This window comes from Colius striatus, chromosome 2 (genome assembly GCF_028858725.1).
Source record: "Colius striatus isolate bColStr4 chromosome 2, bColStr4.1.hap1, whole genome shotgun sequence".
Lineage (NCBI taxonomy): Eukaryota > Metazoa > Chordata > Aves > Coliiformes > Coliidae > Colius > Colius striatus.
In genome coordinates, this window is record NC_084760.1 from 53,907,879 (window position 1) to 53,927,040 (window position 19,162).

The 19,162-nt window shown below is 39.0% G+C and overlaps 1 protein-coding gene across 3 annotated transcripts in view; it reads right to left on the bottom strand.

The window, feature by feature from the left end:
• Positions 1-19,162, bottom strand: part of MCM9 (minichromosome maintenance 9 homologous recombination repair factor) — a 51,790-nt gene that overhangs the window by 29,897 nt on the left and 2,731 nt on the right. For all 3 annotated transcript variants that reach the window (XM_061990592.1, XM_061990593.1, XM_061990594.1), the window contains exons 3-7: positions 15,848-16,164; positions 13,790-13,871; positions 12,696-12,896; positions 10,184-10,309; positions 8,809-8,928 (exon numbers count right to left, since the gene is read on the bottom strand). In XM_061990592.1, the coding sequence (XP_061846576.1) occupies positions 8,809-8,928; positions 10,184-10,309; positions 12,696-12,896; positions 13,790-13,871; positions 15,848-16,164 (846 nt within the window). The remainder of the gene's footprint in view (positions 1-8,808; positions 8,929-10,183; positions 10,310-12,695; positions 12,897-13,789; positions 13,872-15,847; positions 16,165-19,162) is intronic.

The window sequence follows — 19,162 nt, forward strand, 5'->3', positions numbered from 1 at the left end:
GCTTAAGAACAAAACTGTCATTAAATGAAGTGTAAAGAAGAAAGTATCTCAAAGTATAAAAATGTCCTCTTGCTGTGAAAGCAGACAGCACAGTATAATTTTAGGTGGAAGCTTCTTTTCCTTTCAAGGCACATACTTGTTACTTAAAGCATGCAATTTGAAATTTACCATCTGTTATCTTGGATTTTAGGACTACTTTTTTTCTTTAAAGCTCCTGCTGCTGCTCTTTAGTCAAATTGTGGTTTGTTAAGAACAATGTTTTGTGTGGATCTGGGTGGGTTATGTCAAGAAAGAACCCTTTTTTCAGCCACCCTGATGGCACAGAATTGGTTGTAAGGACTCAAACAATTACTAGAAAACTTAAGCATCAAAAGGGAGAGAATGAGTATCCAAAAACTGCTCTTCTGCAAGATTATGTACAACTGCTGGCTGGTAAAATTATTTTCAAGAATGCTTCATTCCTGTACTCTTTTTAACTAGTAATAAGGAGTTTAGAGGCTTTGTTTCAATTTTTTGAAACACATGGAATTCAAATATTTTCTGTTTTCTCTCTACTCCTTAAACTCCTGTGCAGTGGTATGAATCAAGATTCAAACCCTGTTGTGGCAGGCATGATACACTCCAGAATACATTGCCTGCCCTGAAGCTCTTGTGCTGAGATGTTCCTGTTACCTGAGGCATCCTTGAAGATAAAAAGATCTAAGCAATAAATTGTAAAGACTTAAGGTATTACTATGACACTATTATGATTCCTTCCAATCGTCATTAGCCTTATATGTTTCCTGGGACTAGAAGTACATTTGAAATTGTAATCTGTCATGACAGGTTACAGGAATATAGTTCTGCCCAAACGCTGCACTTTTGTAGTTTCCAGGCCCTTAAAAAAGGTAACTACCATGACAATGGACAATATAGCTCTGAATAAAAATAGAGTGCTTTCTCTTCTTGTCTTAAGCAGTTAGTGCTTCTGACTTTCCACATCAGTAATGAAATTACTTTCATTTCTAACATGTATGTCTTTTAAATGAGAAAGGAACGACCCAGTCAGAATGTACATGCACATTTCTTCCTTGTATGGAAACTTGTCCCACTACATGTGGTAGCTGAATGAATTACTGAACTCCATTAATTTGGGACCCTAATTCTAATGTGTGGTCTTAAAAATCTCTCTTGTGGAAAGGATGATTTGCACTATTAGTATGACTTAACACAAAGAAGCGGCCTCCCAGACCAGCAGTTGTTGTGCTTGATGAGAGCCAAAGTTATGTGAACTTTTAAGAAAGATCTTTTGATTTTTTTCAATGATATTTAGTCTACAGTGACATTTTGAGATTTTTCATGCACTTCAATCTATTTAAGATATCTTTTATATGTAAGCATGTGAATAACTTAGTCATGGTTGGCAGGCTAATGAAAGTCTGCCTTGAGCTAAGGCTGCTGTAGAAGTATTTCAAACCCTTGGATCTATTAAGATTCAAATGACAATATGGTCAATTACAAGCCATAAGCAGAACCCCTCCATCAGTAACATGAAGGCTTCTTGGAAGCATATGCCACAAAACTATGGAAGAAAGCTGTATTTTACAGAATCAACTATGAAATACAGTCAGCAAAACTACGTCACCCAACAAACCATTTAACTTAGAGGACTTGAAAGTGAAGATCCATTGTTCTTACAAGGAAGAAGTCAACTGTGCATCTGAACTTGGGTGTAATAAACTTTGAGCTAGACCAGATGGGAAAATGCTGCAGTAAAATTTGGCACCACCTTACCTGATATACTGTAACACATCCTAGATACAGCTTGACCTACCAATTGCAGGAAAAAGAATACCCCTTCTGTGCTCAGTCAAAACTGGAGAACAGCCACCATTATGAAGAACACCTTAGGATGTTTGCAAGAGAAACAGTCTTTCTATAAAGCTTTTTGGGATATTGGATGCCTCTTGGGTCTACAATTTTGTCCAGGTTTTAGTGATCCATATACATGATCTTCTGAATATCACATTTTCTGGCAAAAATCACATTCCAGAGACATGGAATTCGAGAAACCAAAGTCTACTACTCCAGAGGCTTCAGGTCTGATCATTGGGCAACACCACAACACTAACTTAGTGGTATTAAAAGATACAGTGCATTTAAGGCATCTCTGTAAAGGCTTGTCCCTTATCTCTTAGAGTTTAGAAATAGCAGGGATGTACGCACAACATATAGTCAGCTAGTGCTGACAGCACAGTATTACATTTTCAAGGTCAAAGATGAGGTCACCTTCCCACAAACCTCTTGCAGAGACCACCAAGATGCAAGGGAATGCCACAGATTCTATCAATGAGACTGGTGATGCATCTTGCTGTATTTTTACCTCAGATAGACTCAGTTCCAGTAGAGGATTGTCATCATGCCTATCAGAGGTTATTCACGTAAAAACAAGTAATTAGATCAGACAAGGTAACTTTATGGATGAAAATCATGGGTGGGTTTTATGTTTAGCTTGAAAAAAAACTTGTCCCTTCCTCTTACAGTCATTGTGATTCATTCATGCATCACCTTCAGTTTGAATTAACTATGAGTTTGAAGGTGGCGAAAAGGCTCCAGCTTTATCGTAAGGGAGGTTGGTGAAATTTAACCCCTCCAGTGGCTCTGCAAAGCTACACCAGGAAAGCCAACCTTTGCTACCAACCTTCAAGACTGCAGCAACTCTGAACTTTGCTATGATAACTACAGTAGCTTAGTTTATAGCTTGACAGATAATCCGTGTTCTTGACATGTAAGTGACAAAATCACAAAGACAAATCTGATGATCTGACAGTCCATTATTTTTTTTTGTAGGGCCTCAACTGCTGAATATCTGGAATTCAGCTCAGTCTGGCAGCTACTTGCAGCTAGACAAGGATTGTCTACTGCCATCTGAAAATGGTGGTACAGAAGAAAATGGGGGAAAAAAACCCTCACTTATGCATGTTAACTCCTGACAAATCCTTATATAACAGCAGCAAAAAAGGAATCTAAGTCTTGTGACTACTTTCTAGGCAGATCCTTCACATACTTAACTACCCTACCCATTACCCAAGCAAGCTTGTAGCTTCAATTCTGAGCCACAGAAGTGTGGTCTGGAGATGATGTGTTAATTGTTGCTATTGTTGCTAGCTGGAGGGCTCTGCTCAGTGCAGATTGGGAAGATGCAGAGAAGTTGATGGAACAGCAAGGCCTAGCAGTGTGTGTGTGACTATTCGTGCTAGGACTTGCCATTTGTATTATGTTTCCAGTTAAATTCTGCTGCTTAAGAGCTGGTCTTGTGTGATATGGGAACTGGGCTGCAGAAGACAGGTGAAGGGATTTTTACTTGATTTTTTGGCTTAGGCAAAAAAGACTAAGGAAGAAGAGCCAGCTGGAGTCACTAGGGAGGCTTTGCTAAAAGCAAAATCATCGAATCACAGAATGGTAGGGGTTGAAAGGGACCTCTAGAGATCATCCAGTCTAAACTCCTCACCTTTAAAGCAGGTCCACGTCAATCAAGTCACACAGAAACGTGTCCAGGCAAGTTTTGAAGACCTCCAGAAAAGGGGACTCCACACTCTCCCTCAGCAGCCTGTGCCAGGGCTCCCTCACCTGAACAGGAAAGGATTTTCTTTGTGTTTAAGTGGAACTTTTTGTGTTCCAGCTTCTTTACCCCTTGTCCTGTCCCTAGAGACAATAGAAAAAAACTTCACCCCATCCTCCTGATATCCACTTAGAAAACAAAGGCTTTGTCCTCAGGGGATGGCAGGAGAATACACTTCAACATTTCCAACTTTGCTCATTTGGAGGCATGGCTGGGTAGTCATTGTCTGTGGCACCATGGATATGAATGGCTTCCCTGCAGATAAAGGTGTGTGTGCCAAGAAAGGGCTACACCAGGCACAAGAGACACCAGGTACATGTTAGCAGTATTAAGAACTGCCTGCAATGTCAGGAACTTTTAGGGAGTTCTTCAATTTCCCTCCAAAACACCCCTGGACCGTGAGATAAAGAGGCCAAACTTTGAAGATAGGGGGGTCTTTCAGTTTGTCCTATCACTAGAAAGATGTGGCAGATGTACACTGATAGAAACTGGGAAGAAGCAGGGACTTTATGGTATGGTAAAGAGAATCCTGTGAAGACAATGGATATCCATCCAAAAAATCAACTGCTTGAAATGCCTGCCATATCAAGAGCAGGATGAAAGCCTGACAAAGGCCTGCCTGATGCCAGAAGTGTGTTAGACCTGAAACCTCCAGCCAATGTGACAAAGATATTGCTACTGCAGTATTTCCTGTTCATCCTAACTAGAAGTTTTCAGATACAAAATTTCTGAAGACAGAGATCTACTTGGATGAATAATCTTTTACATGCAGGTAGTCAAAGTAAGTTCTGACTCGGGACAACAAAGCCATCTTGGAGCAACTTTACTGAAAGGAAATTTGGGGAATTTAAGGATCTGCAAGGTGAGACATTTTTAGGGATGTGGTATAGGTTTGATGAGGTTTGAGCACAACTTCAAGATTCATTCTTTCAAGAAGTCTTATCAGACTTCAAACAGAATTAAGGCCTCTTCAACTTAAGGCCCAACTGGTACAGGAACAGTCAATGAAGTCATGCTCTCAGGAAAATGTTTTCAAGGTACATGCTAATAGAAAATACTTAAAAAGTTCATATACAATTATGAATATTCAGGAAAACAATGAAGAGTCCTGTGGTAGAAGTGAAGATCCAAAAAGAGCAACCTAAAGGCTGGATCTCTGTTAATAATCTCCACAAGGCCAGAATATGGATCTACAGTGGTAAAACTGTTAACATCTTCCCTGGCACTGCCTTGGACTGTATCAACTAGGGAATGCCCAGGGACAGTCTGAGGGATCTGTGAACAGGGAAGGATGTTTGCAGTTTCAGTCTCTTGCTTACCTCAGGATACTGACACGACATACTCTGTTCATAACCACAGCTGGAGGGCTCACACTGGCCACTTCACACTGGTGTCTAATGGCTTAGAAGAGAGGCAACTGTTAGCACCTGAAGCCTGCCTAGCAGGCAGAGGCTTGCTATGAAAAAGAGAAATGGTAGCTTGCCCTTCAATTAGTTGCCTTCAATGAAAAAACCAAACCAGCAACAAACAACGTAGTAGCAAACTGCTCTTGGCAGGATATGGACAATGTTAAGACATTTCAAAATGTCAACAGAAAGGCAGTACTGTCAAGGCTCTGTAGAGGCTACATTTCATATAGCTCAGGAAGGCATATTGCACAGAACTAGAGAGCTGGAGAAACAGCTGAGAGTCTCCCAGATTTTTAGACAAGCTGTTCTAAATACAGTTCACAAAATTCTTTAAGCAGTCCATCTGTGGAGGGACATGTGACCAAGGAAAACTTTGCAGAAACATGAACACCCAACTATGTACCAGGAAGCAGCAGAATGACTCTGGCCTGGATCTGCCAGCAGCAGGCATCTGTTGATTTCTCTCCCTATTGAGCTGAGCACATCATTCAATCAATCACTGCAGATCTCAAGCTCCAGGGGAAATGAAATCTTTTCTTACTAGTGATTATTTAATCCAATTACACACAAGCAGCACTATAGCTCTGGGGACTGCAAAACAGTTGGGTAAACGTAGGGGTAAGGTGAGAAACAACAGAGAAATTGCTAAGTTTTTTTTTTTTTTCTGGCAAAATATGTATCAATTAATAAAAACTAAAGGTACTTGAATGACACCCTGACATTCTCAGATGAGAAGCTACTAAGAGGAGAATGAACCAGGCCTCTGTGAAGCCAGAACCAGACAGTGGGACAGATGGTTCTCCTGTCTTTTATTTACAAATGAGAAAGTCCTGTAGTGGTCAAATAAATTATTGCCATTGAGTTGTTGCATCTGAGTTGGCCTTCTGGATGCCAGCTTTCATTAAAGAGATGTGGGAGGAATGAGACCTACTTCCTCATGAAAGTCATAAACTTGCAGAGAAGTCAGAACAGAAGATCTCTTTAAGTATTTGCAAGAAAGATGGCCTAATAAGTAAACTTAGAAACACTATTCAGAGAGCAGAGGTGAAGTTCTGTGTTTTCCAAAACAGTGAACAGACTATTGGTCATCTGCAAGGGCTGTTTGTAGCAAACAGGCAACTTGAGCCTCTTGGCAAGGTAAGAAAGATGAAAATTTTTCATACCAATTCACTATAATTGGAAGCAAGGAAGCTTACTTAGAATCATAGAATCGTTTCAGCTGGAAGAGACCTTTAAGATCATCAAGTCCAGCCTTTGTTCCTGCCGTATCAACCACTAGACCATTTCCCTAAGTTTCTGGGTCACACTTTCTGAATCAGGCAAAACACATCTGATGAAGCAGGTGACCATTTAGAAAGTGCTGGGGGAGGCAGGATTGAAAGAGGCAAATTAAGTTGTGGGGTTAAGCAGTTGTTTTCTGAAATTTTGCAAGGCAATTCCAAGCTAGGTCTGGGTGGGGTAATAGGCTGCAGTGGGCATGTGACAACACAGGGCCCCACAGCATCATAGCGGGTCTCAAAGCACGGGATACCTCAGGTAGAACTGGAAAGAAAGAGAATTGTAGCCTAAGCAGAATGTTAATGATCTAATACACTGTTCTGATACCAATGAATTCTTGCATAGAGAACCAGGAAAAACTGGTATGATAGATAGTTTTGCAAGCAGAATTCTAATTTTATGGTTGATAAAGAGCACACATCCTAAAATGGTACAGGACAGGTGAAGGGTACATGACATGTTAATGCACAAAATCTTACCAAAGGTTGGTTAGATACTGGACGTTTTTCTCTAAAATAAGGAATCAAAATGTAAGTAATCTTTTAACACTTCTCTAGGGTTTAACAAATCTCAGGTATGTCTTTTGGCCTATGTGGACTGTAACCCCAGAACCAGCAATTTCAAACTGCAATCCAGACTGCTTTATATATAAAGTAAGGAACCAACTGAAAGTGGAACTTTATTTAGTCTTTGTACACTGGAGGGAAAAATGTGCATTGGGACTCTCGTGAGAAAAGAGAAGCCAATAACCTGAAGTGTGCAATTATGAGAAGGAAAGTAACAATTTAATAGCTCTCTAAACTCATCATTTGGAGCTTCTACACGAAGACCAAATTGACAAAATCAATGTTAGGTATAGTTACAAACATATCCATAAGTAAACACTCCTTGTATAGGGAAGGTAAAGAAAAGAATTCAAACTATATCCAAATTCCTGGGCTAGAAATTAATGCTTTAGTCCAGCAGTTCTAGCCATGGAAAGGTTCCCTGAAATTAAACTAGGGTTAATAAGACTTCTTACTAGGGACTCAAGTTTCACTTGTGATAAGGGTCTTATCTAAGAATGTTAAGGTGGAAATTTGGTGCACCTGCTGTCAGATTTTGGGGATGGAGAGCTGGAAGGCTTTTAAAATATAAGGAATACTTGAATGAAATAGAGATGTTCTAAATATCTATGCCAGTCCTTTCACAAGATGAAACTCCCATCTCCACATATCATTACAGCTGATTCTATAGCACACATACCACAGTAAGCTTGTAACCAGCAATCTTCAGAGAAATGTCTTTGAACCCAGTTCTCATGGCTGAGAAACCAGATCATATAAAAAATTAAGCACAGGAAGGAGACATGGTGAAGAAGGCAACAGCAACATCAGAGACCAAGAGCAGCTGACACAGGGAAATTACTACTGACAAAAGTACGGAAAGTCACATTGAAATGCAGGGCAAAATTTCACTCCAGGTCACTGTCAGTCCTCTAGCAAAACTTAAATTATCCAGCCTGTTCTCAATTCTTAACACAGAACAAAAGGTGGAGAAGAGGTTATGCTGAGCCAAAATGTTCTCTCTGGCTTCTCTCCAGACCTATTTGTCAACAGTTTGAATGGAGAACCAGAGGCATATGTGTTTCATAACAAGTTTCCTGCACACAAAAGTGTATATATTCAACATCACATTCCACTTCCACAACTACAGAAGGCCCACTATACACACACCGATGGAAATGGGAAAGATGCATTCTCTGTTTTTTCCCCATGTATAAATAATGCTGCTTTCCAGACATAAAATGAAAAGCATCACTACTTGAGAAACTTTCAAGTCACACATGCTAGCCGAGACACTGAGGCTTGCCCCTAGTTTGTGATTTTGAATGTACCAGTAATATAGTAATTCATTCAACTAAAGTAATAAGCAGAGGTAATCTGAACCTGCACATTGATCCCAGAGGAGTTTGTAACAATAGCTGCCATTCAGAGCCAGCTGGGAAACACCTAAGTTTAACGACAATTAAAAAAAGAGTAAAGACAGTTTCAGAAAGCAAACAAGTCAGAAATAATTCCTCAGCATGGGGGTGAATTTCAAGAAAGTAAGCAGAAACCAAATTAGCACCCAGCCAGAATACAGAAGAGGAGAGAGGAGAGTATCTGTTCAGGAGAAACCAAATGATGCTAGCCTGTCACACAGTGTGAGCTCTGGAAAGATGGTGTATTTGTCATAGCTGGGAAGAATACTAAAAATACGGGTCCAGATCACCCTCTGCTCCCACAGCAGTGAGATGTGCCACTGGATGAGGCCTGTAAAGTTCCTTGTTAGGAGTTCACTACACTTCTCCACTGATACAGAAGAAGGGGCAGGACTGCCCTTCTGCAGGGTCGTATCAAGCCTCATGTGCCTCCAAAGGAATTTGTGTTCAGCTGTGTTCATTACAACCTGAGCACAAATGTTCACATATGTGGAAGGCTTCTATATAAACATACTTGAGTGAAAAAAGTAAAGTCTTCCAGCTGAAGATGCACATACCTGCACTTGTCGATCCAATTCCTGCAGTGAGCACAGAGCGGGGCATAATCTTAACTGCATACTTGAGAAACTGAGATTTCCCTGTACCTGGGTCTCCAACCAACAAAAGATGCGATTCACCTTGGGGGAAAATGTTGATGTAGGAGTAAAGGGTTAACACACAAAGAAAGATATATACAAAGTTCTCAGAATTAAATGACACTTAGCCTGTTATTTGCCTAACATTTAGCAGTACATATACATTACAATACGTAATCCTGTTTACGACTGCACTATTTATTGGGTGTAATAAAGATATGGTTTAATAAAAGCATCTAGTCACATTGCTGCACCCAAACTAAATATTTACAATGAAATAGTTAAAAGTATTAGCAGGTATTTGACACTCCTCCCTTAACGTGACTTCTTACATTTCAGAACACTCATTTCTCAGACTCAACTCACTCTTGAACACAAAACAAAAGAATACCAGGGTTTAGTTATTCCAGTATTTACTTACTTAAATTATTGCAGGTTGTTTTTCTTAACTAATTATGTTCCACTGCCAACAGTAACACAACTTAGTAATTTCAAAACAATGGCATTTTAGAAATAAATCATTTCAGTACTACAATCTCACCGAAGTGTTTCTAAAATTACTTCAAATGCCTTCTACAAAATACTAACACCATTTCAATTCAAATATAAAGTCTACAGCATTATTTAGCTGCCGGAGCATTAAGAAAATCCTGTCTTTGTATCTACACACATATTATTTTAGAATTATTATGACCTACATAGACTGTGACCTGTATACCACCTGGCACATGGCATATTTGCCATCTAATAACAACAGAAGGAGAATCAGCAGGCAGATAACTTACAGTAACAGAACTAAGTGAGATATGCTGACAATCACAGATGGAAAAGTCTGGTATTAGGAAGTAAAATGAATCCTTTAATTTCTCCTTTCAATGTACTATAGTGATCCACATTAAGGAAACATTAATATTCCATCCTTTGATGCCAAATACTGCTGGGAATATTCTACTGGAAATCGTTTCAAAAAGTCATTTATACAATAAAAAGGGAGTTTATGATTTACCTAAAACAACTGCTTTTTATGTTCTACCAAATGAAATCCTGAACACCTGCTTTTACTGGGTTTTATTTGGGAAAAATTCAGATAGAAAGAAAAAGTCTAGACACCCACTTTATTTGCCTGAGATTCTGGAAGAATACTCAGCATTAACCAAAAATTGCTCTCACTCAAGAAAATGGGATGATTATGCTTCTGTAACCTTACTGCTTTAATTTTGGATTAGGATATGTGGGTGAAGACAGGTGTGGGAACAACTGCTAGAAAGGATGTGATACTATTAGAAATAGTACTAACCTCTGATTCGAGTTCCAGTAGCATCAGTCCTCTGCACACCACCAGCAAGCACCATGGCTACAGCCAACTTCACCACATACAATCCAAAAACTTGAGGACATAAGCTAGCCAAAATTTCATTCCTCCCTAGAACAAGAGCACAAAAATTGACAGTCAGTACTGCTATAAGAGCAAAGCTTGGTTTCTCATGGATTTCTATGTACACTTGAAGTCCTCTGTACACTGACAAACGATTGTTCTATGTCCACTGTCCTATGTATACTCACAAATAATTTGGGTCTGCTTTCTGAACAGAAGGAACAGGGCAGATTATTGTTATTATTTTATTTTTTAAAGTGGGACCTCAAGCAGCTGTTTGATCAAAAAGTTCTTCCTTAAAAAGAAGTATTTACTGTCACAAGCAGCAAAGCTAATCTTACTGCGAGACCTACGGTCTGGAAACAATGAGAAAAGGCACTTACAAAATGCCACCATGTGAATTCTTTTGTATCACAGATAAAAATGTAGAGGCTATGAAGAATAAAACTCAAAAGCTTCCAGACTTAAAAATATCCCCTCAAAGACCATTGCACTATACATTTAAGAAAACTAAGAAAACATCTAACACAAAGTATTTTGCCCCAAACCTGTACACTCATAGCACAGCTCATTTTCTTATTGTCTTGAATCTCCTCCTTTGACCCTCTCCTCCTCCCTATCGTGGTCTCTTTCCAGCAACAGAATATTTCAGTCTGCTATGGTAATATTGTTGGCTTGGAAGGTGTGTAACAGAATTAATTCTGTCCTTAGAGATTCTGACACTAAAAGCACATAAAGGATCATGAGTTTAATAGCCATACGTTACTCTCATTGATAGGGAATAAAACACGGTGACCAATTTTGAGTTCTTAACTTCATGTTTTAAATTTAAGTGTATGTACGTGGCAATGGCAAGATATGTAAGCACCTAATAAATGACTTGAGGCACATATGTGTTTCTTGTGGAGGTCTTCTGAGGGGATTAACACATCTTTTCCCAAAAGGGAAATTATAAAAACTTTAATCAGCCATAGTGTAACTCAAGATTTAACTCCACAGTTGCCTCTATTTGACTTCAGATTCATTTGCCTTGCCAGTGCTCAGCAGTTCTGCTTCTTCCTAGATAATATCTGGAAAAAAAATTCACCTGCATAAGTTCTTCAAGAGGCCTGCCACAGTAGATTTTCTCAGTACACGTAATACACAGCATCAGGAATTGACTGACATAAAACACAGTAGTAACTACCATTATCTCTTGAAAAACATTAAATGTACGCACATCTTGTTGTGAAATAGCCTATAACTTAGACCATTTCATCAAGTTTGATCTCTGCCCTCACAGGAGGGGACTCAAATTCAGACAAATGTCCTGAAAGAGATATCATGGGCAGTCAGGATCCTTCTAATTTCCAGCTCAATTTTCTTGTAGCCACTTCATAATAATTTATTGCTCCCTGCAGGCTTTCAAAAATTATCATGAGAATGAAAGACTAAATGGGACCTTCATAGAGGATCCTGAATTACTTTCTGAACAGCTCTAACCAGGGTGAGAAGAAATGTTCCTAACAGCAGGAGGCTACCAAATTAAATTTCCTTCCAGGAAACATAGTTCTAAAAAATCTTTGCCATTGATAAAATCTCCAATTTCTTAGGTGAGCATGCTAATTTTTAAACTGACATGGGCAACATTCCCACCTGCTTTTCTTCCTGTTTGTGTTTTAGGAATAAAGACTAAGCCCTTTTTGGGGTTTTAAAATAAAGACTGTTAGCCTGAGACAGTCCAGCGACAGAGATCCTAAGGACTTCACTGAGCTTCCCCGTGGTTCAAGAGGAGACACTCAGATTATGGACAGGGACAGACAGAACTCCTGCCAATTCCTAGGCAGCTGACTACAGACCATGGTAAGTCTAGGAGCCAGTGTGCTAAACACTCTGGCTGTTCTGAAAGCCACTGTGAATTGGGAGACTTTCTCCATATTTGATAGGAGGCTCCACAGCAACTAAATCAATGGTCTAGGCATCCAAGAGTTAGGTTAAAGATGAGATGTGCTAAGCTAAGTGGTAAAGATTCACAGCTTAATTTGGGATGCAGACAGTGAGTCAGATCTCACCCCAGAGTCAACAGCTATGCTGACTAAAAGCAGCTTTGGTCTGCACATTTCTTCTAAAATGTGTTTTCTTTCTTGATTAGAAAAGACTATTTTTTTCCCTGATACTTACGCTGTTTCTCATTTCTTGTTAATGAATGTTCCACAAAACAACTGACTAGAAAGCTCAAAAGAGGGGAGATCAAGGCAGTACGTTTGGCACTTTTTTTCCCCAGTAACATTAAAGAAAGAATTTCACTTTCTCATACTGGAAAAAAAATTTTGTAGGATAGGGTGGTGGGATGATAGGATAATGGGGAAAAAAACATGTCCACTCACTGTATTTTCACTCCAGATTTCATTTATATCCAAACATGTGTCCTACTTAAAAGGTTTCAACTACTAACCTGCTAAGGGATCATTCCTATGCTTTTCCCAGAAGTCTTCAAATTCCTTGCGGACTTCTTCATCAATGACAACCCCCGCTAGCTGCTCATTGTTTACTTTAACATAGTTAGCTTTCAAAACAAGCTCCAAGTCACAGCGTGCATCCTCACGGAAAGGTTTCCACCTCTGCATTACCACTCCGTACACTGTGATGTCATCTCCTGGAGGTAACAACAAAAAATAGTAAAATAACATCCAACTTGAGATATGCAGATATGTCAGTTACCTGAAATGTATAACAATGCAATTGAGATCCTGTGTTACAGTTAATAAGGTTAAAAACCCCAGTAACAACAAGCAAACCTCTCTCAGTTACTGGAGGTCTAAACCAAATTTTAGGTAGATTGCTTATGTCTATGGTAGGAAGTTGCTATGTCTTCCTACTTCAGCTTAAGACAAGTAAATTCTTACTCTACAGTAAACTGTGAAAGCTCTTCTTTCAATGAGACTTAATACACAAACAAAAAACACTGTTCACAACTCATTCACTTCTGGTGACCTCTGTGATGAATTGCAGAATCACTCATTAACATTCTGGCCAACATGTTCTTCTGTGAAAGTACAACCAGAAATTAACTTCTGATGGGAATGTGCCTATCTTCATACATCATTCTTCCTACATCTTCCTGCCAATTAGTTTCCTTTTTGAATGTCAATAAGCTTTTTCCCCCTGCAGCACTCCCTAGAGAGCAGGTCAGGTTACCCGTCTCTCTGAACCCACTGAGGGGTACCACACACAGTGTGATGGGGTGGTGGACCAACTTCCTCAAGAAGTTTGGTTTTTCCACACTAACAAGATTTACTATACTTTCTGTATGTCACAACACCTTACTTATTGAAACTGATCTGTCAAACACTCAAGATGTAACGTGGGGATGTATGACGTTTTCTAGAATAGTCTTCAACTAGCGTCCAAGCTGAAAGAGCAATGTAACAGATGAACATGTCTCATTCAGCAAGCCCTGACAGCCTATCTGGCAAAGATTCATCTCACATGGAAAACATGAAAAAATGCTTGTGGTACAAACATATGTGATCTATGCTGCATCCTCACCAGACTTGCAACTGTCCACTAAGTCATCTTCCAGAACAACCACCATGCAACGAGGGATGCTTCCAACAGACAGTCTTTGAACCTATGAGATAGGAAAAAAAAGCACTTCTTAAGAACAGCACCTTTCAAAAGCCATTTATAGCTGCTAAGGACCTACATTCCTTTCCTGGAACTAAGGTTAGCCCTTGCTTTTTCTCACAAAACTTACACAGTAAGCATGCCACTGCTGCCACGAACTTACTTAATAATGGAAGCTTTTTTTGATATTAATGGAAATGGGATAGGGTGAAATTAGGTGCAATCCTGGGAGGTGCTGTGTGATTTCAGGATCTTGCTGAAGAAAGCTCGCTTAAAGAAGTCACTTCAAAGAGATGTTTTGGTTTGTTTTTTTAATTGAGATATTGGAAGATACTTTTTCAACATGCAAAGTTCACTTTGAGTTTACTGAAGCATGTCTATGAGTAACAACCCTTCAATGAAGCACATACTGAAAGACTATCCTCTGTATTTTTCCAGTGTTTAACTGTAATTTGACAGGTCGAGATACAAGTTTCCGCCTAGGTGCCAAGGATTAAATCAACAACAGGGAAAACAAATCACATACAGCCAAAGAAACATATATTGACAAATGTGCCACTGACTAATTCTTTTTCTAGTCTCCAGGGCAAAGTCTATGCAATCTTGTCACAATCTATTTCCAACCAGCGATCTTTCCATTTACACTTCAAGCTTGCAATAGTTTTTAGAGTATCCACTGCGCAAGAACGACTACCAGAAGTACCAGAATTTTAAATTTATCACTCTCTAGTGCCTAGGAAGGTTAATTCACCCTTGTGTATTATCTAAATGGCCACAGCCAGTTCAGTACTAGTGGCACATCGATGATTACTTGCACAGCTCAGTAGGAAACGTGAGTGAAACTCATTCCTGGTTTAACATTATTGTGTTTAATAGCCTTATGCTGTTGAAAATCCTTCTCATCACAGATCTGTGTGCCACACAATAAAACAAAATTTATAGAAACCATATGTCAGAAATAATCATTATACGAACATGCAACATAGGGCCTAGAAGCAGTTTTATTCCCTTACTTTTTTGCTATTTAAAACTTTTAAGAGCTTCATTTATAATGTCAAACATTTCTGTTCTCATACATCTTGCATATAGATTGGCACAGCTGTCCTTTTCACTTATAAAATCAAAACCCTGAAACAACTGAATATACCTTAGAAAATGTTTAGGAAAAAGACACTAGGCATATAAACACACACAGGAGTATTGCCTGCAATATACCTTACTTAATTCTCAATTTTTATACAGTGTAGATTTTCCTGTGCCAACTTTGTCCTATTTATGCACTTCCATCAAAATAGGCCCAATTGTTTTTTACTCCTTCAGCTTACCTGTACTTTTACCCATGGCTACCTTCAGAAAAATGAATGCAAAAAGGATACTCAGGAACTGTCAAATTCAGTATTGGCCAAAGGGAAAAGACATTTGCAGACACTATGTATTGACAATACTGCATGACTACAGCTGGCCTTGGCCACCACTGGGCTAGCTTTAGTCCTTAGAAGCAGTGTGGAACATCAGCATCACGTACAGTAAGCACTGAGAGAAGCAATGCACACTTGGTAACAGAAGGATTCAATGTGGAAATTTCATCTATGCATTGACTCCAGGTGTTTTGTACAATATCGAATGGAGTTACCTAATAATGGAAGTCTAGTCAACATGTCCCTGAATTTTTAACTCTTTGACTGGAAATATCTGATCAACAGGCTGTCTGGCTTCTTTTAGTCTAGTCAGGCATTTGTCTTAACAGTAGAATCTGTAAAACTTTTCCACTTGTTTTAGCGTGTTAAATTTCTCAACGAAAACAGGTTAAACTATGAATTCTGATGTAAGTATGAACAGGCTCATTAAAATTAGCAGAAGTACCTTATTCCAGTAGGAATTTAAGCCCTTAAATGCCTTCTTTGGTAAGTTAATTCTTTTTGTACTTGTGACAGGTATACCTTAATATCTTCCCTTCTTTCTCCACCTTGATTTTTTTACCTGTTCCTGAATTTTGATTTCTTGATAGTCTCTGCAGCAGCTAGGAGAAGAGGTTGTTCCAGAGAGACACGTGAATTTGGTTGAGTTGCAGCCTTCTTCATTCAGGCAGGCTGATGGACGACAGAATGTGTAGTACTGTTCAAAGTCAGCCTTGATGACAAACACATGCTTGCACTTATTGCAAATATAACTCCGTTCAAACTCCAAAACTTTCACCAAACTGGTACGTATGACAGTCCCAGTAACAGACAGGAAGTGACCCACATCCCTGGTTTTAGGAATATGCTCTCGAGTCAGCTCTGGGCAAACAGGCAAACCTATTAAGCAAAAACATGTGCACCATAAGGCTATGCATATAAAACATGGACTTACAATGCAGTTGAACAGAAAGACTAGAAACAATGCCAGATAGATTAACGGTATCCATTCTTATTATTGCTTCATAAATGGGATTCAACAATTCATCTGTTGTACCATAAATCTGATTCACTGGCCTTGGGTAATGAAAATCATCAGACGCTGAGCACTCACAGAGAATGTTGCCACTTTACTCTCCTACTCTTGCCAAGGGCTGAATTGACATGAACAGTTTCCATTCATGGAGATAGATCCCAGTGTTCTCAGATCTGTTTATGAATTTAAGTGATCTTTTGGCAAATGACATTTATTCTAATTGTGGTCCAATGTTATTCCCACAGTTAAACAAGTGTAAGTTCCAATCTTGTGTGAATTCTCAAGTATGAGCCAATGTAAAACTTAACGTCTGTGAGCATCTGACCTTGTATCCACACCGCACACCAGTAAACCTCACGCACAAGGACAAGAGCATAAGGAGATCATAAAGGGGTTATGCACACAATCAAAGGAATTTCACTTGTGCATTCAAGTGGGTTAGTGACAGCTCATTTTCATGGTGCTTGCTCTCCTTTAATTCCACCTCAAAAGCCAGTTCGGTGATGTACTGATCCCACTCCAGAGTTCACCTGTGTGGCTATCACTTAGCATCACAGCAGCTGAAATCCTCTAGGAAAGACTAATTTACCTCAACAGCCTGCAAAGTCTGTATAAAATTAAATGGTCTCTGAAATGCACACCTAAGGACAGCATCAAAATATTGCCTCTTCAGAGGTTAGTATTTGAATTACAAGATACCAAGAATTATCAACAGAAGAAGAAATCACCTGCTCTTAAAATAATTCCTTAGCTTTACTTTCAAAATAGAGCTCGGAAACAAGAGATGTAAAGTAATAAATCTCCTGGAAAATGACGTTTCTAAGGGGAACAAAACTATTTGTGCATTTAGGTCAAATCTCAAAGAAAAGACATAATATATTAATTTTTGAGTTTTCAAAACCATTTGCTTTATTTCAGACATGCTGAAGCATTCTCTTTTGATGCTTGTAAGAAAAATATTTGACCTTTTGCTTTTGTTTAAAGAAAATATTTTAAAATATTCAGCTTATTTTAAAGGGTAAAAGTTAAAAAAAGTAGAAAGGAAATAAATAATCTGGAAAAGAAATACAGTATCATGGAGAACTGCAAACTCCTGGGTTACAGTAACAAAGCTATTTACATATTATACAAACCTGTTGAAGAAGTCTTTTTCTCTCACAGGTTAGTATTTTTATTCAGTTCAGGCAAAAAATGATAAAATGTGTTATTTTCTGAACTGGTTTGGCATGTTTTCCCAGCTCACTATTGGTGCAGATCAAGGACCTTTGCAAAATACAACACGTCTCACACTAGGGAGGGCTGCAGCACTGCAACTACATCTGTGAATACTCAAGGGATCAGAGTCTGTCTGGGGAAAAAAAAACCCAGCCTTTGTCAAGCAGTCTAAGACAAATAGAACAAACTCCAGTTGAGTGTGTGTGTCTTTGAATCGGCTTTACTGACTCAAATCAGAGTTAGCAATCATGTGTAAAATTGAACTATTACAAGCAGTTTGGCCATCAGGCACTGCAATGCTCAGACTAGCAGGAAGTGAGGAAAAAAACTTCTAATTAGTAGCAAAAGAGGAAGTTATACAATAAAACTCCCAAAATGCTAAAAGTCGGATAAAGAACTTAATCTTCTGCTTTCTTTAGTGAACCAAAGGTCATCATCCATTATTAATCACTGCATGTTCACACTCCCCAAGACCTCCTTTGTTCTCCTACATGCCTGCATTGGTGTGAGCATGCCAAGATTGCATTCTCACACCCAGCATAAGCAAAGCCACTTTTCCTCACTTCAACCAGACCACAGATCCCCTCAGTCCCACTCCAGGTAGTTGCCTGACGCTCCTGGTCAGAGGAGTGCACCACCTCCCTCCCATTCCCATTTGATGTGGGAATAGGAAGTGGCACTCCAAGATGAGAATCCTGAAGGCAATCAGAACCCAGAACCCATTTAAAAGGTAATAGTATCATGGAAAAATTGGAGTAGAAAACAAGCAGGCTGATCATTTAGCTTACTGCGTTTTCTTTCTTCAGTAACCACCCTTTCAGTGGCACTGAACATAAACCGAACTAAGAGGCAGATGTTCTTTTGATTCAACTCAGTCACAGAAGGATAACCACCTCCTGCTCTTCATCAATTCCCTTCATCAATGGAGTAATCTGATAACTATCTTCTTCCATCAATCTGACTTGCTTTTATCAGCTATTAAAACTATTTGATGAAATGGGGATAATTTCACCCGACTTTGATTAGGGAACATTCAGACAAAATACCACTGTGGGAGGAATGGCCAGTTCCAGAAACTCTTGCTTTATGTAACTAATAGCTTATAAAATCTTCATACTTGGAGTGAAAAAACTCCTGCTCTCGTGCTGTATCTGTGACTGACAAAAATGCATCAGGGGAACTGAACACATCCTCGAATACTGGGGAAGAAGTTTTAATGAACTTCTACTTTTATAGTACAGAAGGATATCAGACATTTAAAACTTTAGTAAAACACAGAGGCCATCCTTTTACACCACGTACTCAGCAGCTGCACATAAACTTCATAACCCCTAAACAAGTAGCAAGCCATTTTGGTTTTAGGTTTTTTTCCCTACAAACCCTGAAAAAATAACATTACGAGAGCCATGGGCTAATTATATTTCTAATATTTGTGTTTTAATGGGAATATTTTAAATGAAATTCACTGTGGCGAAATATTAAGTTCAAGCTGCCTGTTAAGAATTAAAATGGCTTGATAGCAAAATATTAGAATTAATTATGCAAAATCGGGATGAACAGAGATTTGCTGAAACTTAACAACTTTATGAGTGCTGAGACCAGAGGCTGCAAATTTCAGGGTGACAAAGCACCAGGAGTCATCTTGTG